This window comes from Erythrolamprus reginae, chromosome 1 (assembly GCF_031021105.1).
Source record: "Erythrolamprus reginae isolate rEryReg1 chromosome 1, rEryReg1.hap1, whole genome shotgun sequence".
Lineage (NCBI taxonomy): Eukaryota > Metazoa > Chordata > Lepidosauria > Squamata > Dipsadidae > Erythrolamprus > Erythrolamprus reginae.
The window spans coordinates 191,205,975-191,229,903 of NC_091950.1; the positions used below are offsets into that span (position 1 = coordinate 191,205,975).

At 41.1% G+C, this 23,929-nt stretch overlaps 1 protein-coding gene across 1 annotated transcript in view; it reads left to right on the forward strand.

Annotated features, from left to right (window-relative positions):
• RAPGEF4 (Rap guanine nucleotide exchange factor 4) overlaps positions 1-18,023 on the forward strand; it is a 95,587-nt gene extending 77,564 nt beyond the window's left edge. The window contains exons 21-26 of the mRNA XM_070731767.1: positions 4,294-4,384; positions 8,175-8,225; positions 8,890-8,977; positions 9,604-9,668; positions 15,900-15,954; positions 16,751-18,023. Coding sequence (XP_070587868.1) covers positions 4,294-4,384; positions 8,175-8,225; positions 8,890-8,977; positions 9,604-9,668; positions 15,900-15,954; positions 16,751-16,878 — 478 coding nt within the window. The 3' untranslated portion in view covers positions 16,879-18,023. The remainder of the gene's footprint in view (positions 1-4,293; positions 4,385-8,174; positions 8,226-8,889; positions 8,978-9,603; positions 9,669-15,899; positions 15,955-16,750) is intronic.
• Positions 18,024-23,929: the final 5,906 nt, after the last annotated feature.

Consider the following 23,929-nt stretch of genomic DNA (forward strand, 5'->3'; position numbering starts at 1 on the left):
CTGTATCTATGTTAACCTATGAACTGGTTTGAGCTTAGGATGGATTTGCCCAGAACTTTAATGATTACACTAATGTTTTACACAACTCAGTGCTTCAATTTTACATATCTAAGTGTTCTAGAACACTGTTCTCAACCTTATATCTTCTAGATCAGGGTTGTCAAACTCATGGCTCAGTGGCTGGATGTGTCACATGCTGACCACTCCCATCCCCAGTTTAGCAAAAGGGGAAATGTAGTACGGTGAGTTTGACACTCCTGTGTCAAATCTCATTATTCATAGCTAACAATTCAAGGGACTTGGCTTGATGATCTGTGGGAGAACACATCTGGAGATATTAGGATGAAGGAGATTGCAGTGGTACAGTGTTTCTGAACCTTTGCGATTTTTAGATGTGTTGACCAACTTCTAAATTTGTCAGGGGATATACATAAAAATGGAAGTCTGGGAGTTGAAGTCCACATATCTTAAAGTTGGAAAGTTGAGAAATACTGCCCTAGTCATTAGCTTGGCCTTAATTATTCTTAATTTGGGATGGAATGTCTATAGTGACACATGTCCTTTTAAGTTTGAATTAATAGTGGTTTAAGTCAATCACGAAAGGCAAGTTTCTAAATTCTCATTTGGACATGAGCTTCATGGGTTCATGGATTGCTAATGATCGCAACTGGGGCAAGCTGGCTTTCATACATATTCATTACGTATAGATTTAGTCCTTCTCAACATGGGGAGTTAGCACAATAGAAACAAATACAGTGGTACCTCTACCTAATAATGCCTCTACTTATGAACCTTTCTAGATAAGAACCGGGTGTTCAAGATTTTTTTGCCTCTTCTCAAGAACCATTTTCCACTTACATACCTGAGCCTCCAAAACTGTAATCAGAAACAGCAGGGAGAAGCCTCCCTGGGGCCTCTCTAAGAATCTCCTGGGAGGAAAGAGGGATGGAAAACTGGGGAGAAGCCTCTATGGGGCCTCTCTAGGAATCTCCTGGGAGGAAAGAGGGATGGAAAAGTGGGGAGAAGCCTCCCTGGGGCCTCTCTAAGAATCTCCCGGGAGGAAAGAGGGATGGAAAAGTGGGGAGAAGCCTCCATGGGGCCTCTCTAGGAATCTCCTGGGAGGAAAGAGGGATGGAAAAGTGGGGAGAAGCCTCCATGGGGCCTCTCTAGGAATCTCCTGGGAGGAAAGAGGGATGGAAAAGTGGGGAGAAGCCTCCATGGGGCCTCTCTAGGAATCTCCTGGGAGGAAAGAGGGATGGAAAAGTGGGGAGAAGCCTCCCTGGGGCCTCTCTAAGAATCTCCTGGGAGGAAAGAGGGATGGAAAAGTGGGGAGAAGCCTCCATGGGGCCTCTCTAGGAATCTCCTGGGAGGAAACAGGGCCTCCCTGTGGTTTCCCCAATCGCACACATTATTTGCTTTTACATTGATTCCTATGGGAAAAATTGCTTCTTACAAACTTTTCTACTTAAGAACCTGCTCACGGAACGAATTAATTTCTTAAGTAGAGGTACCATTGTATATATATTTACTGTATACGTCTTGATCTTTTTATATTTTCTATTATATCCAGTAGAGGGCAATAGCGTATGCAGAAAAAGAGAAAAATTCCTTTTCTTAATAATTAGAGCAAAAAGGGAGAAAATGTTATACAACAGAACCATTTGTACAATTTTCCTCTGCCAATATATCCATGAGTTTTTAATAAGAAAAAAAATAGCATAAAATACATTATTATTGAGACAATCAGCTATAGTTAGTCTATTAGTGTTGGTATCTTGGAATTCAACTTTCTCTTTGCTTCTATGTTTTTAAAATATTTTTGCCTTGGTAAATTGAGTAGCTCAGATACTGTGCCCTCCCCAGACGTTCCTACCCTCACAAATGCATGCCTAGAGTTCTGGGTCAGCTACTAGGTTTCTTTCACTGGATGGGATGAAGGGAAAGACAAGGCCAAAGTTGGTTGGCTGCCATTTCGGGCCCCCTCCCACCTAAATGTGAGGAGAAATAGCCATAAGCAGTGGTGGGTTGCTACTGGTTTCCCCCAGACCAGTGAACCCTTAGCGGCGGTAGGAGGCTCCGCCCACCTACCTGGAGGTCATCGTAGACAATCTGTGCATGCGCAGAAGTGCCATGAGTGAGCGAAGCAAGCACGCACGCGCCTTCACAGTTGCGAAAGGGTTGCGAAGGCAAGTGAAAACCACTACTGGCCATAGGTTCTTCTTCACCTCCATTCCAGCTTCTCCAGTCTCAGCTTGTTCCACACAGGCAAGCCGTTGCGGCTAAATGGGATTCATGCCTTCTGCCGCATGAATCCCAGTGGCCGGTTAGGTCCCACAGAGTCGGCCTTCTCCAGGTCCCGTCAACCAGACAATGTCATTTGGCAGGGCCCAGGGGAAGAGCCTTCTCTGTGGCGGCCCCGGCCCTCTGGAATCAGCTCCCTCCAGAGATTCGCACTGCCCCCATCCTCCTCGCAAGAGTCTCAAGACTGACTTATGTTGCCACGCCTGGAGCAATTAGATCTAGACCCCCTGACCACTAAACGTGATGTATGGTTGTGATTGAACTGGTTGATTGATTTTAATATATTGGGTTTTTAACTTGTATTGTTTAACAACGAGTCTACGGAGAGGGGTGGCATACAAATCTAATAAATAATAAATAATAATAACAACAACAACTAATTAGATTTATTTGTACGCATTGTTTTATATTGTATCTTGTGAGCCGCCCTGAGTCTTCGGAGAAGAGTGGCATACAAATCTGATAAATAAAAATAATAATAATAAATCTAGGTGTCTAGATACCCTGGTCGGACTGCTCCTTCGTAAATTGCACAGCTGTAAGGTGGTCTTGTTTCATAAAGCATGGTAATATATTCAAGACCCTCATCATATGCTCATTAAGTTGACGAGGTACACTGGCAACCCCCTTCTCTTTTCTCATTTAGGCCTGTATTGTTCATATTCAAATTGTAAAGGTTATTTTTATGACACGTTTAACGTAGTAAATGTAATCTCTTAAGCTTAGAGGAGCAGTGGTGTCCTATATTTGCGGTAGGGAGCAAGTAAAATACAGGCTTGTGCACTTTGGCATGTTAAGAAGAGCCCTGCAGGATTAGACTCGAAACCCATGGAATCTAGCATCTAATCTGCGAACAAGATGCCCCAGGGAAGTGCCATCCTGACCTATTGTGCTAAATGCACTCCAACAATGCTAAGGCGGCTGCAGTGAAGAGAACAGGAAATCCACTCTGGGAACCTGTTTGCTCTCTGCCTAGGCGCTTAAACATTGAGAGAAAGGAGCTTGGGAGGTGAGGCTTATCTTTGGAGTCACCTGGCACAAACTCGAAGAGGTTGCAGGGAAATGATACTATGAGTCTGCAGGTGATTGAAGAAGAAAGAGGGCAACATCCTAAGGTTGAATATTTTTTGTCAGTCCATTATTGGATTTTGGGATCTGGATTTTTTGTGGATGAAAATAGTAGTGGGACACACACACACCCTCTGGAGGCAGACTATTTTTATTTCCATACATAAACATTTTCCAAACTTGTCCAGATTTGGCAGCTCAAATGTTCAAATGTTTGGGGAGGGTGGAGATTGGTTTTAAGCCAGAAAGGCTCCTAAATCATCCTACATCCATTTCTACCTTTATTAAGATGAAACAAAACAAAACAAAAATTGTGCAATTTGTACAACAAATTGCCCATCCCAGTTCTGATGCAAGCAGGGGGGAATGAACTCCATACCTAAAAAGTAAAGGTTCATATCAGGCCATTGTCTAAAATATCCTTAATTGAAAACAGAACTTTTTTTTTCCAAATGAGAATCTGTGTGATTGTAGGTTTAATACGATAACAGAATGATCATTATTGACTGAAACAGAGTGACTAAATCATTAGAATACAAATGAAAAAAAATGTGTCTGCATTGCTAGAATCTTTCTTAGTTCAGGATTTCTGGTTGTTTAATTTGAAGAACTCGCTGAAACCAAGAGATCTAATTTAAATAGTTATTTCCTGGCAATTCCAAATGACCTTTGCTTCTGTATAAATATGCTTGGAATTTTAACCTAATTTAATAAACTGCAATGACAACTATTTATTGCTGCAATAACAACAGTGTTTTATATTCTCAGACTGAGTTCAAGTATGCTTACCTATGTGCATTAATAAGATTGATACAGAAGAACACAATCCCAAATCAAACACATTTGCAGAACAGGAGTAAGGCTTCCTATTTTTTCCCCATGTCAAATTCTTTCTTTTCTAATTGTATTCTTCTTTTCTTCCAGCTGTAAGGAATATAAAAACTTGAATTCTTTTTTTGCTTTGATTATGGGACTAAGCAACGTTGCAGTGAGTCGCCTCACAATGACCTGGGAGGTAAGTGCAGTTCTTCAAGGATTTGATTTTGATTTCTTCGTCTGACTTGTCTGTTACTGTTGCTTTAGAGTAGCAACGGAGACTAGGCTGGCAGGACCCAATGGGAACTTATACTTATGGTGTTAGAGAGAAGAAACAGCAGGATTAAGTCTGCTCGTGGATCTCTGGGTATTTCCAGTGGATCATTCAAGAGATCTAATTTTCAGTTGCAAGCGGCAACAAAATGATTCTTCTCTTCCCACATACCTAAATTTGTCATCATTGAGAGTGATTTTTCTGGAGATGCTCTTTGTATAAGGATCTTAACTGTGAGTCCTGATGTTCCAGTAGGAGAAAATCAAAATCACTTCAGCCTATTCAGATCTCAAATCCAGTGTTCAGGACTTTTTTCTGTGTTGGATGTGGGACTTTTCCTCCCACAGAATTGGCAACCGTTGCTAAGCCCCTCAGTATCAAAAATAAATTTCTGTGAGGCCAGGCAGAGGACTGCCCCTTATAAAAATAAATCTAAACTCCTTTTTAGGTGGGGTTGTTCCTGTTTTCTGCCTATCTCTCTAGAAGTTAGTTCTATTCCTCTCAAGGAGCTTAATTACAGCAAGTTTGAGCATTTATTTATAGCATGGCCAACTTGCATGCTTCTGCTAACCTAGAAGTTTGAAAGTATGTAAATGCAAGTAGGTAAATAGGTACCACTTCGGTGGGAAGGTAACAGCATACTGCAGTGATGGTGAACCTATGGCACGGGTGCCACAGGTGGTACGCGGAGCTATATCTGCTGGCACGTGAGCCGTTGCCCTAGCTCAGCTCCAACATGCATGTATGTGCCGGCCAGCTGACTTGGCTCACACAGAAGCTTTGGGAGGGCGTTTTTGGCTTCCAGAGAGCCTCTAGGAGGATGTGGTAGGGCGTTTTTACCCTCCCCCAGCTCCAGGGAAGCCTTTATAGCCTGGGGAGGGCAAAACATGAGCCTACTGGGTCCAACAGAAGTTGGGAAACAGGCCGTTTCTGGCCTCCAGAGGGCGGGTGAAGCTTTTTTCACCCTCCCCATGCATTGAATTATGGGTGTGGGCACTCATGCATGCGCACTAGCGCGTGTGTGTACAGTCTTTCGGCATCCAAGGAAAAAAAGGTTCAACATCACTGGTATACTATATTTCTCTATATACTATGCACTGTGGTGTGATCTCATGCTGGCCACATGATGACCATGGGAATGTTTTCAGACAGCATTGGCTCAATGGCTTAAAGAAACAGAAATGAATAATGCCCCCTAAAGTCAGCTATGACTAGTCAAGCAATACCTGCATGGATTCTGTTATGTATTAAAGTTTGAATGAGTGTAAACTTTTTACTCCAAGGTTTACTCTCTGAAGCTGATTGGTTCAGCTAGCCAACAGCCTCTATTTAAAGCAGTGGTTCTCAACCTGGAGGTCAGGACCCCTTTGGGGATCAAATGACTGTTTCACAGGGGTTGCCTAAGACCATGGGAAAAGACAAATTTTCCATTGTGTTAGGAACTAAAGCTTCTATTCTGGCGCCTTGGAACATATTTTTACAATCTGACCAATCAGGCCGTTTACAGTGAGGGTGACCTTCCTGCCAATCAGCTTAAAGCTCTGTTGGGAGAATTGGCACTAGACTTATGGTTGGGGGTCACCACAACATGAGGTACTGCATTAAGGGGTCGCGGCATTAGAAAGATTGAGAACCACTGATTTTAAGAGAGAGCTTCCCGGCTGGTTCCTTTGCTGGATCTATGTGACATACAGTAAAGAGCTGTTAGCTACTACTGTCCCCAAGTCTCTTCAGTACTAGAACTTAACAGATTCCTTTATCTACCTCAGTGTTTCCCAACCTTGTCAACTTGAAGATATCTGGACTTCAACTCCCAGAATTCCCCAGCTAACATTCGCTGGCTGGGGAATTCTGGGAGTTGAAGTCCAGATATCTTCAAGTTGACAAGATTGGGAAACACTGATCTACCTTTCCTTAACCCTTCACCCCTCCTTAAGGATTATATCTGGCAAGCATGAAAGTGTCAATGCCATTTAGTGGTAACCTGTCTTGTTTTTCTACTACTTCTTCCAACCTGTTTTCTTAATCGCAAATAATCAGCCAACAAGAGAAACAGCTGGAAAGCTGTTCAGTATCATTCTGTCAGGATGGGGTGTGAGCGTTATATGGTTGCTGTTGTTTTTTATTGCGTTTTGAGTCAGTCTTGATTTCTGGTGACTGTCAGGACATGTCCGTGCATTTTTCTTGGTAGCATTCTCCTGATTAAGAAATGTATTGCCCTTCCTAGGGCTGAAAGAGGATTCTAGGCCCAAAGTAAGCCTTCTGATTTAAGGCAGGATTAGCATTCATACTCTCTTGAAAGAAAGAAAGAACGAAAGAAAGAAAGAAAGAAAGAAAGAAAGAAAGAAAGAAAGAAAGAAAGAAAGAAAGAAAGAACAGATATTGGTCAAATTAGTCCTCTACACACTACTGTAGAATAGAATAGAATAGAATTTTATTGGCCAAGTGTGATTGGATACACAAGGAATTTGTCTTGGTGCATATGCTGTCAGCATACATAAAAGAAAAAGATACATTTGTCAAGAATCGTGTGGTACAAAACTTAATGATTGTCATAGGGGTCAAATAAGCAATGAAGAAACAATCAATATTAATAAAAATCTTAGGATACAAGCAACAAGTTACAGTCATACAGTCCTAAGTGGGAGGAAAAGGATAAGAATGATGAGAAAAACTAGTAGAAATAGAAGTGCAGATTTAGTAAAAAGTGTTGAGGGAATTATTTGTTTAGTAGAGTGATGGCGTTCGGGATAACTTATTGTGTATAACTTATTATTGGAAAGTGAGACCACATTTAGGTAGTAACATAAATCTGAGTACAGTAGTACCTCTAGATACGAGTATAATTCGTTCCAGAAGGGAGCTTGTATGTCGAGCAGCTCGTATCTGGAACAAATAACTTTTAGACGTTGTTTTTCCCCTCCGAGATAACCAGAAGCAAGGATTCTTGCACCACCTAGTAGATGCCCGGCTCGTATCCCAAATTTGAGCTCGGGTCTGGAACAGAAATTTCTCTCCCCTTGTGGCTCGTATCTTGGAATACTCGCATGTGGAGCAGCTCGTGTCTAGAGGTACTACTGTATTATGTGATAGGCTTGCACTCTGCAGTATCTCAAGGGTAGGAACCAGCCATGTGCAACCATGTGGTAAACAGCAGGCCTGTAAATGTTACAAAGATCTGTGAATGATATTGCTAGATTATTGTACATGGGGATGTGGTTAAAAATGGGAGCAACAGGAACACGGAAAGAGGCTCTTTCCTCAGAAACCTGATGGGAAATCCAGATCGGAATGTAATTTTCTTTGCGGCTGTTTAACTTCTGTGAACTAAGGAGCAAAGCGCTTTCTATTTCCCAGGATATTTTGGGGTCTGCAACTAAATCTGCTGCGAGCTTTAGAGTTCTCTATTTATAATCTGGTTGCTAGGAAACTTGCTGTATTTTTCACTGCTGCTTTGTTGTAAATGAGCGGTGGAAGAACACGATTTTTCTGCCCTCTCAGACCTGTTAGAGAACTAGGAACAAGGGACTTTCTCCCTTCATGTGAAGATGGGCAAAGTCACTCCACTCACCTACAAAAAGGCCCGGTGGAGGGCATGCTGCCTGTTGGCATAGACAATATGAACCAGCAACTGAACTGTCCTTGTGCTTTCAGAAAAATCATGCAATCTATATTTGATACAGGATCCCATGTTTTCTTCGTTTTTACTTGGCAGAAACTTCCAAGCAAGTTCAAGAAGATCTATGCAGAGTTTGAAAGCTTAATGGTAAATGGCAATACAGATTTTATTCTATGCATGGCACATTCTGCATACATTTTATTTCCGAACTCCCTCTACTTTCTACATTTTATGTGTCCTTGTGTGACTTTAAAGAATTTATGATCCCATTACAGTGTGATAAAACAAGCATATATGACTAATAAATTACGCTCTCAGGGAACCTCTTCTGAGAAAATGTCTGTCCTACTTACAGTCGATCTGGGAAATCTAAAAAATGTTAGATATTTCCTTAGATATCCCTACTTTAAATTTATTCATGCACTATTTTTACAGAATCCTAGTTTTATAGTTTTTAGAGATGAATCAGCAAATGCACAAAGAAGGAGAAAATTAAGCACATTACATTATAACCACAGGGCCACTTTCGCTGCAGATAGATGGTTAGCCTTTTTTTAAATTAAAAAAATATTCTTCAGACACTAATCCTCCTTTCTAAAAAGATGGCTGTAATTTACATATCTTTGAATTTGACCAATATCTCTTCTTTCTTTCTTTCTTTCTTTCTTTCTTTCTTTCTTTCTTTCTTTCTTTCTTTCTTTCTCTCTCTCTCTCTCTCTTTCTTTTTCTTTCTTTCTTTCTTTCTTTCTTTTTCTTCCTCCCTCCCTTCCTCCCTCCCTCCCCTTTCTTTCCTTTCCTTTCCTTCTTTTAGGATCCTTCAAGAAACCATAGGGCCTACAGACTCACAGTTGCTAAACTGGAACCGCCTATTATTCCCTTTATGCCTTTACTCATCAAAGGTAACAAGCTAAAGGACGGGGGGGGGGGGAGAGATGAATTAAAAAATGAGATCTTTTAAATTAGACATGTGATCTTGTCTCTGTAGTTTCTCAACTCACAGAGATGGAAAAATATACAGTATTCCTATATATCTAAACATTAACTTATCTAGCAAGCAGAGGCTTATGAAAATATGTTAAATATTACTGTTTTTAATAAGAAAATACTTCAAGTAGATGTATTAGGACCATACATACATACATACTTACATACATACATACATACATACATACATACATATATGCACTGCTCAAAAACATAAAGTGAACACTTAAACAACACAATATAACTCCAAGTAAATCAAACTTCTGTGAAATCAAATTGTCCACTTAGGAAGCAACACTGATCGACAATCAATTTCACATGCTGTTGTGCACATTCGATTTTGTACAGAACAAAGTATTCAATGAGAATATGTCATTCATTCAGATCTAGGATGTGTTATTTGAGTGTTCCCTTTATTTTTTTTGAGCAATAGGTCTTGGCATATCCGGGTTTCTTTCTATATACTGTATACTGTATTTCTTTCTATATATATTCCCTAAATGATATTTCTGCTGTTTATATGGATTTATTTATATTGCAGACATGACGTTTACATACGAAGGTAACAAGACCTTTATTGACAATCTGGTGAACTTTGAAAAAATGGTAAGTAATGCGTATCCCCAAAGCAAATGTTTTGATGAGTGACAAATCAATGGAAAAATAATAGCTTTCATTTTGGAATGTGGGTTTCTATTGCTGGACAAAAAAGAGCCTTAGTGGGCAGGCATTGGAGCAAAAAGCTATCAGATGTTAAATTAATTCAAAGTTGCAAAAGATCCCATTGCCAAGAAAACTTATTTGTTATCAGTCAATCAGTAATTTTAGTTCAATGGATCCAGAAGTAATGTCTTTTTGACACGTCATTTCTTCTTGCTTTATTCATTGAATGAACGAAACCAAGGCAATTTCCCTTCCATGATTATGCATCACCCTTAATTTTTTCCCTGTCACCAATTTGTGTCCAAGATTTAACCAGAGTGTTGTAGGTTCCATCTTTTTCCAAAAGCAGCAAATATTCAAGTCTGTACCGCTTCATAATGCTGATGACTAATTTTTTTCCTATTACTATTTTTATTTTAAATTAAAGACATAAAACACATCCTCGTCCTCACTAGATGTTGATGACATAATTTTTGAAACTAGCCCATATGAAAAATTATGTGGGTAGAATGTGTCGCATAAAATAATTTTCATCTTCACCATTATAGTTGGGAAAGATTTGGGTACAGGTTTATTGCGTTGCTATTGTTGATTATGGTTAGATTTTATGCAATGTACAGTGATACCACGTCTTACAAACGCCTCGTCATACAAACTTTTCGAGATACAAACCCCGGGTTTAAGATTTTTTTGCCTCTTCTTATAAACTATTTTCACCTTACAAACCCACCGCTGCCACTGGTATGCCCCGCCTCCGGACTTCCATTGCCAGCGAAACACCTGTTTTGGCGCTGCTGGGATTTCCCTGAGGCTCCCCTCCATGGGAAACCTCACCTCTGGACCTCCGTGTTTTTGCGATGCTGCGATTTCACTGATGCTCCCTTCGCTGGGAAACCCCACCTCCGTACTTCCGTTGCCAGCGAAGCACCCGTTTTTGCGATGCTGGGATTCCCCTGCAGCATCGCAAAAACACAGAAGTCCGGAGGTGGGGTTTCCAATGGAAGGGAGCCTCAGGGGAATCCCAGCAGCACAAAAACGGACGCTTCGGCTGACAAAAGGGGTGAATTTGGGGCTTGCACGCATTAATTGCTTTTCCATTGATTCCTATGGGAAACATTGTTTCGTCTTACAAACTTTTCACCTTAAGAACCTCATCCCGGAACCAATTAAGTTTGTAAGACAAGGTATCACTCTATTGTGGTATTTCTTATGTCAAAACCTAATGTCCTCTATTGTAGCGTGTCTTGTATCAAAGCCCTGTACATTGTGTTACATCTGTGGTCTGCTTGTTATTTGGGAGACTCTGCCCACTTAAATCTTAAGGTTGTTTTCCATTGATCAAATGATTATATTCTGTGAGCTTTCTTTGACTTAAGACCATACCGGTCAAAGGCAGACACGGCAGGAGGAATGATGCCATTTCAAGGCAGAGGAGAAGAGTTCTCTGTGTTGTTATTCTTGACCGATGTGCAAAAGGACACCAACAAACAGCAATCTTTTTGACCCAGTGGGAAAATAAATGCAGTTCAAATTTGTGCCACTTCCATGGACTGAGTAATCGTAGGCAGCAGCATAGATGAAAGGAGAGATGATGTGTCTAGAAATGGATGGAACAATGATGGACATCTTGAAACGACAGAAAAGGGGCACAGATGTTCCCCAAATTGCTCCTCAGCTGACAGGGTTTTTCTCAGTTCAGGGTTTCCCCCAAAACTGTGCCATACTCCTTTGCAAACCCCCCCCCCCCCCAGCCACAAACAGTGAAGGGCTACCAAATTTTTTACTACCACACTATGGGCACTGCATTTTCTTTCAATATCTTTCAGTGCAAATTGGGTGCTCTGGGGTGGAGCTCCATTTTTGCTACCCCACTGCGTTGCCACAAACCATCCCAGGGCATTCTTAAAGCAGAAATTCCTCCAACTGGCAATTCAGAACGGTGCCATCAAACTGCTGGTTCTCCTATTTACTGGGGCCCTTCACCCTTGAGGTGTGAAATGAGGATTAGCGAATGTGCGCATATTACTGTTCAGGCTTTATGGGTCTGAACAAAAGGAACCCACACACTGATCCTTATAGGGGGAAAAAGAAGGGGCAAGCATGCTTTCATTTTTGAAACATAGAGATTATGCAAAAAGTGTGACTTAAACAGCAGTTTTTGTATGATATGTATGAATATTTATTAAAAAAATATTGAAGCCTGGTCCAGAAACGGATTAGCAGGTAATGTGGCTGGCCTGTTGCCATGATTCTAAGCTGTAGATTTAGACTGGAACTGTGGGTGGAGGGCTAGATGTAGGAGGTGATTGGATAGGGAAGCCAACCCAGAGTTGCCGTGACTTTATCTATCTGTTCTGTTTCGGAGGGATCCAGATCTTCAGTTTTCCCTCATACCATTTTCAAAACACACTGCGTAAAAGTAAATGAATGTTCAGTGGGTACACAGTGTTGTACTTGGCTGCTCTTTCAGAAATGCCTCCATTGTTATTATCTTGTCCCTTATATGACATACCATAAGACCCACTATCATTTCAGTATAAATCAATATCAAGAACTACCCCTGCATCATCAAATTACTGTTTCAGAAACAGCCTTATAATTAAAATAGAGTTGAGAGCCGCCGTTATATTTGTTATGGTGTGCAACAGATATGTGAATTCAGCTTTCTTCAAGTTAACATTTGCTTGAGTTGCTTTCCTGATAGGAAGGAATTAATAATAATAATTATTATTATTATTATTATTATTATTATTTATTTATTTATTTATTTATATTTGTATGCCGCCCCTCTCCGCAGACTCGGGGCGGCTAACAACAACGATAAAAACAGCATGTGACAATCCAATAATAAAACAACTAAAAACCCTTATTATAAAACCAAACATACACACAGACATACCATGCATAACTTGTAATGGCCTAGGGGGAAGGAATATCTCAACTCCCCCATGCCTGGTGGTATAAATGAGTCTTGAGTAGTTTACGAAAGACAGAGAAGGTGGGGGCAATTCTAATCTCCGGGGGGAGTTGGTTCCAGAGGGCCGGGGCCGCCACAGAGAAGGCTCTTCCCCTGGGGCCCACCAAACGACATTGTTTAGTCGACGGGACCCGGAGAAGGCCAACTCTGTGGGACCTTATCGGTCGCTGGGATTCGTGCAGTAGCAGGCGGTTCCGGAGGTAGTCTGGTCCAAAGCCATTCTTCCTTGATATTTAGAATAACTCGGCTGAACAGGAAGGCAAGTGAAATGACAATAAATTAAAATTCCATTGATTTAAATCAATTTACCGCAAGGATGACAGAAGTTTGAAAAAATGGACTACTATTTTGCCCATTGGGCCATTTTTTCACACTTCAGAGGCTTTAGGGAAGCCTCCCGAAGCCTGGAGACGGTGAAAAATGGGCTTCCGCAAGGCCCAAAATTTGCTGGCCAATGCACACATGCGCACTGGAGTTGACATAGGGCAATGCCTTGAGTGCCCTCAGATATGACTTTGTATGCCAAGTGTGGCCCGTGTGCCATAGGTTCACCATCATGGCTGTAGGATAATGCTGTATAAAATAAACTTGCTCTGGTCCATCCAAAGGATTTTTTTTTTATAAACTTTATTGAAATTTTCATAAAAAGACAAAACCAACAAACATACATTTAACATAGATTTGGGGTTGCAATACCCCTACTTATTTTAGAAGTTAAATTTCCATACCAAAAAAGAATACCTTTTGAATACTTTAAATCAACTTAATACTTTAAATGAAAAGAAGAAACTATATTTAATCTTGTATACAAAAAAAAACCCTTTCGTTTATAACCTAGGTAAAACACAAAATATAAGTCATTCATTCTTCTTTTTCTTATTTATCCATATGTACACTTTATTCCATACTACATAAAATTCTGATTCTACTTGGTCTTTTAACCGTCTTGTCATCATATCCATTTCAGCGCAATCTAGTATTTTCTTGATAACCTCTTCTTTGGGGATATTTCCCCATCCAAAGGATTTTTAAAATGTTCCTAGAAATAGATTTTTACCAGCATTCTGCATGCTAATTTGAATTTAGAATGAAATGAATGAGGAAGAAGAGGATATTACATACAGTACATGGGTGGGCTACTGCCCGGATCGGGGGGAAATGCACTGGGGCAGCGAAAATGGAGCTCCACTCCAGGACACCCAATTTGCACCCAAACATGTTGAAAGAAAATAATAATAATAATAATAATAATAATTAATAATTTATTGGATTTGTATGCCGTCCCTCTCCGTAGACTGCAGTGTGTCTTCTTTGGGCAGCCTCTGTGTTCTTCTCAAAAGCATTTAAAAACCCCAAAGCCGGCAATTCTGCTACAGACAAAAGTGTGTAGGAAAAGTATAAGGAGATAAGATGTAGAATTCATTCCACGTGATCTGGGTTTCTGCCTCCTCCTCCTTTCCGAATGGCTATAGCATTCTCAAGAACAGAGGTCTTCATAGCTGGCTGGAGAATTCTGGGAGTTGAAATCCACAGGTCTTAAAGTTGCCAAGTTTGAGGAGCCCTGCTTTAGAAAAATAAAATGTATACAGTGATCCCTCGAGTTTCGCAATCTCGATCTTCGCGAAACGCTATATCGCGATTTTTAAAAAAATTAATTAAAAAAAAAACCACTTCCGGGTTTGGCTTCGGGAGTCAGCTGGGAAGCGGCGCGGCTGTTTTAAAAGGTCGCAGCCGGCCTGGGGGGCTTCCCAGCACCCCCCCGAACCCCCAACCCGGGTTCGGGGGGGGTGCTGGGAAGCCCCCCAGGCCGGCTGCGACCTTTTAAAACAGCCGCGCCGCTTCCCAGCTGAGTCCTAAAGCCAAACGCGGAAGTTCGGTGGCTGGACAAGCGGCGGCCGGACAAGCGGCGGCCGGACAAGCGGCGGCCGGACAAGCGGCGGGCGCGGCAGCAGCGAGGAGCCGAAATCGGGGTTTCCCCTTTGCGGTGCTGCCGAGCAGATCAGCTGCTGGGCGGCGGAAGGAACCTTCCCTGGGCCAGGTGCGGAAGTAAAAAGACCATCTGCGCATGCGCGGCCATGGAAAAAAAGGGCGCGCATGCGCAGATGGTGTTTTTACTTCCGCACCACTATATTGCGAAAAATCGAGTATCGCGAGGGGTCTTGGAACGTAACCCTCGCGATACTCGAGGGATCACTGTAATACTTGAAACCTAAGGTTTTGCCAGAAACCTTGATTTTGTTTGGTAGTCTGCAGGAAGGAGGTTAAGACTGCTATGTGGAATGGAGCATTTTGGGATATTCACTTAAGCTTTGAAAGTAGCAAGGAACACTTTAGATTGTTGCCTTTGATTGTGGAAGTGATTATTTTGTGAGTGGCCATTTTAATCATGAAGGCACCTTTATGACAATACTCAAAATGTGCTTTCAAAATTCTAAGTGACATGTTTCTGTCATTTGACTGTTCTACAGCTGCTCACTTCTAGGATGTGGATGAATTCGATGATCTGCTTGTTTTGAGTCCATTGATATGGGCATTGTTTTGAGGTTCTTGGAAAATCCTTGGTCAAGTCACATGAGTGTCAAGCCACTCCCACCTGGTCACATGGCCGGCCAGCCACTCCTACCCAGTCACATGATCATCAAGCCACACCCACAAAATAAGCCACGCCCACAGTATGGTAGTGAAAAAATTGGGTAGCCCTTCACTAATACAGTATATACACATTCAAGAATGATGGACTCATTAAGAGAATTGCACATAAAGAACTAAACCAATTAGAGAAACCTTAGGTTAATTATATCTGCCCTGAATAATGTCTTTCTTATCAAACAAAGTTCCCTGACATTTGGAACTTTGTTGGTGTTGGGTATATGGACTTTGGAAAAGGTGTAGTATGTGCTTTTAAAAATAGTAATTTGGGAAATTGGACTATTTACAAAATTGTTATATCAGAAGATAAGATATGAAATGGCTTTGTGCATGTTTATTATCCCCAAAATTTATTATCGATTATCCCTAGTTTAATCTTTGGGATTTTTCTTCTGGGTAGGTATCAAGTAGAGCAAAGAGATAGATAACAATGGAAATGTCCAGAGACACATTGATGCCAATAAGCTCCAGTTTAGAAATCCAGGATGTAATAGAATTGATGCTTAAATTTTCTTTCTTTGGTGATTTCCTCCCCCCTCTATTTTCAGCGCATGATTTCAAATACTATTAAGACAGTGAGATTTTGTCGGAGCCTGCCTTTCAGTAAGTATTGCAATACTTCTGTTGTCATAATGACATTTTTTCATCACTTTCACCAGTGTATAGTGTCATAGATTGGAAACAGACGATGTGTAAAAACTAAAAGTAGAATGAAATGCTATTGAGATCAGCTTTCCTAGGTTTTTGGAAGAGAAGGGAAGATAGCTTTGAAATTATAGAGGCCATTTTTGACAGATCAAAAATATTATCTCTGCTAATAAAATGATAATGCGTAATTCTCCAGTATCAGTCAAAATAATGTTAATGTTAATGTAATTTTAAGGTAAAGTAACTCACTGCCTTGAGCCTCAGTGGAAATATAAGTCTGATTAATAGTAACTTATAGGTAATCCTTAATTTACAATTGTCCAAAATTTCCATTCTTAAGTGAGACATTTGTTAAGGGAGTTTTGCCCTAATTTACGAGCTTTCTTGCCACAGTTGTTAGGTGAATCACAGCAGTTGATAAGTTAGTAACTCCATTGTTAAGTGAGCCTGTCTTCCACATTGACTTTGCTTGTCAGAAGATCACAAAAAGTGATCTTCACACAACCTCGTGACATAGCAATGGTGTTAAATATGAACCAGTTGCCAAGCATCTGAATTTTGATCGCATGACCATGGGGATGCTGCAAAGGTCGTAAGTGTGAAAATCGGTCATAAGTCACACTTTTCAGAGCCGTTGTAACTTTGATCAGTCACTAGCTGAACAGTTGGAAGTCGAGAACCACGTGTAACAAATGGCTTATGTTTCATTTTGACTAAGCATACCATTAGCTCTTCATTCCTGTTTCATCAGGTCCTGATGCATCTCAAGCAAATAAGAACCATCAAGATCTCCGGGGTTATGTCCGTCAATTAAATGTGATTGATAATCAGAGGACTTTATCACAGATGTCACACCGTCTTGAGCCAAGGCGTACCTAAGCATCAGGGATTATATCCTCCCTCTTTCTCCAATACAAGGTCGTTCCTAAGAACAATCCCTCTCTTTTTGCTACTGCACTGCCACTGCAGAGAGAAGCCACAACAAATTCTACCGTAAGATCTTTGGTCATTAATGCACAATGTTCCTACCACCCAGGAAACAGCAGTTTGGCTGATGGAGAGGACATGATCTGTAGTCGAGAGGTTGCCAAGATTGTACACTCTACATTCGTGTAAAAAGTTTTGTACATAATAGAAGTCTTTATTCAAAAATGGAGAGGATTCCAAGAGCTGTTGAGATGAATATTTAAGAAAAAAAGTAATGGGCAGATTCCTTGGCTAATAGAAGAAGCTAAATGTCTGATCCACTACAAAATTAAATGCCCTATGGATTTGCATGTTCAGCTTACATGGTTTTAGTAGCAAAAATCATTAGTAGCAGGAAAAAAAATACATACAGTAACATCCTATACCATGTTTTTCATATTCAGAGCATAGTTTTAAAGCCTTTTTTTTCCCTGCAAGAGAAATATATTTTTTAAAAGTCAACTCTAACCACATTTGCCTTACAGCAGTTGAGCATTGTGGCCACCTCAGAAGTCCTAAGACTGGCCCAGTCCTTAATACTTTAGTATCTATCATGTAGATTTCACTATGAGAGGAGGTTTTTTTGGTGTTCTTTTTAATTGCCAATCAAGATTTTACCCATTGTTAGAACAAAGTGATGTGGTTTTGAAAAACAGAATTGAAAGCAGGTGGGAAAATACAAATTCGAAAAGAGCACAATCTGCACAATTGTCCAAGGAAATATTTTTCCTGGAATCTTTTAACTCAGCTGCCCAGTTGGCTAATTTAAGTGGTATTTCTAGACTAAACTTTACAAAATATCTTCTAATTTTCAGGAATCATTTTGCACTTTTTAACAGGCAGTATATGCAAGTGTTAATTTATTTCTTCGTGTGTTAGGCATTGTCCCATAAAAAAATATTTTATCTATTTTACTTAGCATGTAATTGAATTACAGGTTTCTGTTAATATTTGGTCTGCATTTCATGCTAAAAGGAGATGGTTTATGATTTATGTAAATAAAGTGCACTAATTAAATGTAATTGCCAAATAAAATACCTTCCTTGTTTATTTAAAAAGGGGGCATGTGCCACTTTTATCTTAATCTTTTTTAATTTGTTGTCATAGGTACTATCTTTTGCCATTGGACTTTGCTACTAGTAGTAAGTACTTTCACTGATCCCAAAATTCAGGCTTCAGCTGTTACTGTAGAAAATAACTGGATTTGATTTAGTTTATGTCCGGATATACAGAGCCACGCAGTAGGACTTGACAAGATACCAGGATTTATAATGTGGCAATTTAGGAACCAATGCAGAAAAATAACGAAGACACGTTTTTAGAAAACAGTAGTAAACAGTTTTTACTCTTCAGTGCATTCAAAGTATCTTCTGTCTTAGTCTTCTATTTACAAGAACAAACTGTATACAGTAAAGCTTACTTACATCTAGATACTAAACCAATCCAGATTTCTCCGTATGAACATTACAGCTCTTACTCAATAATTAACTCACGCTCAAAACTGCTCCAGCCAGCCAACTAACAATATTACCAAGAAGAACAGCTAGAAACTAACAACAGCTAACAATCATTGTAAAAGTTGCTTTGCATTTTATAACGCTTTGGCCCAATCAGGTTGCAGTTAACACCCTATGTCTCAGCATTCATTACTGTTTAACATGCTTCTTTTCTTATATGATAACATAATGGAATATCAGGATTGAACTAATCCTTGACATTTTATATCATAGGCTGCCCAATTTACTTAAAATACAAATCTAAAGGGAGATTCAAGGTTCTCAACTTGTGGCACAATTGACCAGGCTCAAATTATTCTATTATTCAGACCACATGATTTAATGTGGACAAGATCTCTCTGGAGTAAACTCTGAGAAAGGTAGTAGGAAAGAGAAGACAACCAGGAGCAAGGTGGATGGAGCAAGGTGAATGGACCTTTGGAAAGACCAAGTTAGGAAGAGATCATAATGGAGAAAATCTATATGGTTGCTAGGAACTGACATTGATCTGGTGGCACATAATCAATAAAAAAATTAAGTAGAAAACTAGAAAAGGATGTTATTTTTTTTTTTAAAAAATGGAACAAAATCCCATAAGCAAGAATAGTAGGGCTAAACAAAGTTTGATTTCAGATAAACTGGTGCATGGTATTTTTTAGACTATATATTTTTTAAATTAATGGTGTTCTTAAAGGAAAGGGGCAGACAACTTTCTTTTTTTCATGTCCAATTAAGATTCCATTTGCAGACAACACCCTCCAGTTGGAATAAAATGTCAAGTTTTGTAGAGGTTTCACCATGCAAGCAGCATATTTAGCAAATAGTTGAGAAGACAGCTGGTGCATAACTTCCACCTATGGCAAGTCAGAATTGTGGCTGAATAGACTCAGGTCATCTGTGGTTGCCCTTCGCAAGACAAAACGCTCCTTTTGCATTTTACTCTGAGAAAAAGAACTTGGGTTAAGAAAAATGTCACTTCACATTTCCCGGCAATCTCTGAGAATGCCTGCGTTCCTTCCTTAATGGTATTAATTGCCTTTGCATGAATAATCTAGGCGCACAGCTGGTGTACAGGAATTTATACATTATCAAACTAATACTGCTTTTGAAGCAGAGTATTTTCCGCCATGCTACTTAAGCTACCCCCCATTGTCTCAAGGGAGGTAGATGTTGATGATAAAATAAACAGCTCAAATTAACACTTATGACAATTGATATCCTCATTAGGTTTCATGTCAACATTCACTATTGAAGATGGGGACAATTTTCATCTCTTAAAGCAGGTTTTAAGTGTGCTGCCTGGCTTTTTTTTTTTCTCTAAAGAAGAGTGACATCAAGATCTTATTCCACGTTAAAGACATTTTGGCTAACAATAGAAGGTGGAGCAAATGACACCGTATGCAAACAAGTGGAAATAAGGCAGTAAAGAATAATCAATCTGCACGAGAAATTTAAGGATGCAATTAAAGGTTGGATTTAGGGGTCAATGCAGACAAAATTTTCTGTTGAGCCCTGATATTTGCATCCTGACTCAGGACCACCGTTAGTTATTCAGGCGGATGCTAGTGACGCTGTTGTGGGAGCTGTCCCGTCAAATGCAGGCCTGTGCATACACCTCCCGCAAGCTCACAAAGATGGAACATGGGTGGGCATGACAATACATCCAGAGCCAAAGAGCATTGAGCATAGTTACTCAGGTTCTTGTAATCTCAAAGTAGAGCTACTGCAATTCGCTGTGTGAAGCTGCTCTGAAGTTAAAACTGATGAGGCAAGAAGCAGATAAGAACTCCAGTTTTTCCCATCATAACATTCACTTGAGCTTGAAAGTGCAATTACATAAGAACATAAGTAGAGCCATGCTAAATCAGGCCAAAGCCCATTGAGTCCAGCATTCTGTGTCACACAGTGGCCCACCAATTGTACATGTGGATCTTGACCAGAAAGAGAAGGCAAGACCCTCCGTTTCCCCTGACCCCCAACAAATGGTACTCAAGGGAATCCTGCCTGCCTCAACCAACATAGAGGCAGCACTTGGATATCCGTTTCAATAACCACCAATACACTTGGGATCCATGAATCTGTCTAAGCCTGCCTTGAAGCTATCAAGGCTGACAGCTGTCACGACCTCTTCTGGAAGTAAATTCCATAAACCAAGGACCCTCTGGGTGAAGAAATATTTCCCTTTGTTTGTCCTCGCTTTCTTACCTATGAGCTTTAGGGAGTGCCCCCTCGCCCTAGTATTGTGTGATAGAGAAAAAAGAATGTTTCTCTATCCACCTTTTCTATCCCATGCATGATTTTATACACTTAAGATCAAGTCACCTCTTAAATGCCGTCTTTCAAGGCTGAGGAGACCAAGGTGTTGCAATCTGATTTCATAAGGGAGATGCTCCATTTCCTTGATCATACTTGTTGCCCTTTTTTGCACCTTTCAAGGTCCACAATTCAAGGTCCTGACTATCAACATACAGCCTTGTTATTTCCAAGACTCAAAAGTGAATCTATCTATCTCATAAGATTTGGAAGAGAAGTGTTACTTCCACTTACCTTCACCACCAGTTTGCATCACAATGTGTCACACATGCGCTCACATCCCCTTGTGCGATTTTGCTCCTGTGTATGCTCAATAGCAGGATTCAGCCCGAAACACAGCTGAGCAGCTGAGCAGCCATGCTTTGGGAGAAGAAATAAAGGTCAGTATTAACCCAGGAGCAGACAGGCCTCTCTACATGGGGATACCTTTGAAGAGTGTTCGGAAACTTCAAATCGTCCAAAATGCAGCCGTGCGAGCGGTTATGGGCCTTCCAAGACATGACCATATCTCACCATCACTGTGCGGACTTCATTGGCTGCAGATTGGTTTCTGGACACAATCCAAAGAGTTGGTTATGACCTATAAAGCCCTACATGGCATAGGATCAAATTATCTCTGAGACCGCCTTCTGCCGCATCAATCCCAGTGTCCGGTGAGGTTCCACAGATTTGGTCTCCTGAGGATCCCATCAGCCAGACAATGTCGGCTGGCAGGACCTAGGGGAAGAGCCTTCTCTGTGGGGGGCCTGGCCCTCTGGAATCAGCTCCCCCTGGAGATTCGCACTGCCCCCACCCTCCTTGCCTTCCGAAAGAGTTTAAAGACTCATCTTTAAAGACGGGAGGCCTGGGGTCATTAGATCTTTCCCCCTGACTAACAAGTGTTTCTTAGTGTGTTTTATAGAGTGAATGATAATGAATGTTTTAAATTATTTTAGGATTTTTAGGGTTTTTTAATTATATTAATTGTATTAGATGTACTACTATGTTTTTATATATGTTGTGAGCCGCTGCGTGTCCTCGGAGAGGGGTGGCATACAAATCCAATCAATCAATCAATAAATATTCACCAAAAAAGATGGCAACACCCATGGTCCGGCACGGACTAAACCGGATCCAGGACACCATCCTTGTGTCACCAGTGGGTCGCTATCAATTCAGGCTATCTACTCCAAACTGGGAGGAACCCACCCCTGAAGTGTTACCATTTACATGGCAATGGACATGCTAAGTAGGGGTTTGCTCTGAGAATTCAAAGCCAACAAAGCTTTAGCCCCAGGGATGGGAGTGATAGGACAAAACTATCTATTGTCAGTTCTTTGTTTGGCAATCTTATGTAACTAAATGCCAGTTTTTCTGATGGGTTTAGTAGATTTGACTTTGTTCCCGTTGACTCAGTACAAACGTCATTCTCAATAGGAGCCTAATATAAATTTTGCTCCAGTTGTCTTGCTCCAGAGTTTGAATGCTCATTAGGTTGAAGGCAGTGACTGACATCGGCATGTCAAATGTCACCTTACAAAAGTGGGCAGGACTGAAAGGTAAAGTTTGTTTCATTTTACCAAAAAAGATTGCAGCAGGCTCTGTGCTACACGTTTTCGCTCCGTGCAGTAGGAAATGGTCTTGAATGTCACCATGACATTTAGGAGAGCCAAGATTTACCCTACCCTATTGTTCTACAGCATTTCTGAAAGACCTCAAAATCAATCAAGGTGGGCTCCAACTGTTGAAAAATGCTTGGATGGCATTACAGGGCCACCCATATTTAACTAGAACAAAGAATTGCTAAAGGGCAGGAGTATTGCCTATGGCAGTGGTGGCGAACCATTGGCACGGGTGCCACAGGTGGCATGCAGAGCCATATCTGCTGGCACGTGAACCATTGCCCTAGCTCAGCTCCATCGTGCATGTATGTGCTGGCCAGCTCATTTTTGGCTTGCACAGAGACTCTGGGAAGGCGTTTTTTGTTTCCAAAGAGCCTCCAGGGGGATAGGGGAGGGCGTTTTTACTCTCCCCCGGCTCCAGGGAAGCCTTTGGAGCCTGGGGAGAGCAAAACATGAGTCTACTGGGCCCATCAGAAGTTGGGAAACAGGCCATTTCTGGCCTCCAGAGGGCCTCCAAGGTTTGAGGGAAGCTGTTTTTGCCCTCCCCAGGCATTGATAATGGGTTTGGGCACTTGCACATGTGTGATAACGTGCCTGCATACACTTTCAGCACCTGAAGCAAAAAAGATTGGCCTCACTGGTCTATGGAAATACTGTCTCCATTATGCTTCTCAATCCCAAAGGTGCTTTTTCAAGCGGCAACTGGACTTTCTGATTTTTCTTTGAAGGCATTTCACTTCTCATCCAAGAAACTTATAGATGGAATATAAAATGTTTTCAAATAAAAACCAGAAAGTCCAGTTGTCGCTTGAAAAAGCATCTGTGGGATAGAGAAGTATTACATTCTTCCTGAACTAGCCAATCAGACATTCTTACTATGAGTGCTGATCATAGTACTGAGTACTATGAGTACCAGGGGTGGGCAGCAGGCAGGAGGGGTGGAACGCAGTTACACCAGCGGAAATGAAGATGAGTATTTATTTATTTATTTATTATTTAGATTTGTATGCCGCCCCTCTCCGCGAAGTCGGGGCGGCTCACAACAAGGCATAAACAAATCGTACAAATCCAAATAGATTCAAATAAATTTAAATATTTAAAAAAGTTTAAAAAGAACCCCAATATACTAACAAGCACACACACAAACATACCATACATAAATTGTACATGCCCGGGGGAGATGTTTCAGTTCCCCCATGCCTGACGGCAAAGGTGGGTTTTTAGAACTTTACGGAAGGCAGGGAGGGTAGGGGCAGTTCTAATCTCCGGGGGGAGTTGGTTCCAGAGAGTCGGGGCCACCACAGAGAAGGCTCTTCCCCTGGGGCCCGCCAACCGACATTGTTTAGTTGACGGGACCCGGAGAAGGCCCACTCTGTGGGACCTAATGGGTCGCTGGGATTTGTGCGGCAGGAGGCGGTCTCGGAGGTATTCTGGTCCAATGCCATGAAGGGCTTTAAAGGTCATAACCCACACTTTGAATTGTGACCGGAAATTGATCGGCAACCAATGCAGACTGCGGAGTGATGGCAAAACATGGGCATACCTAGGTAAGCC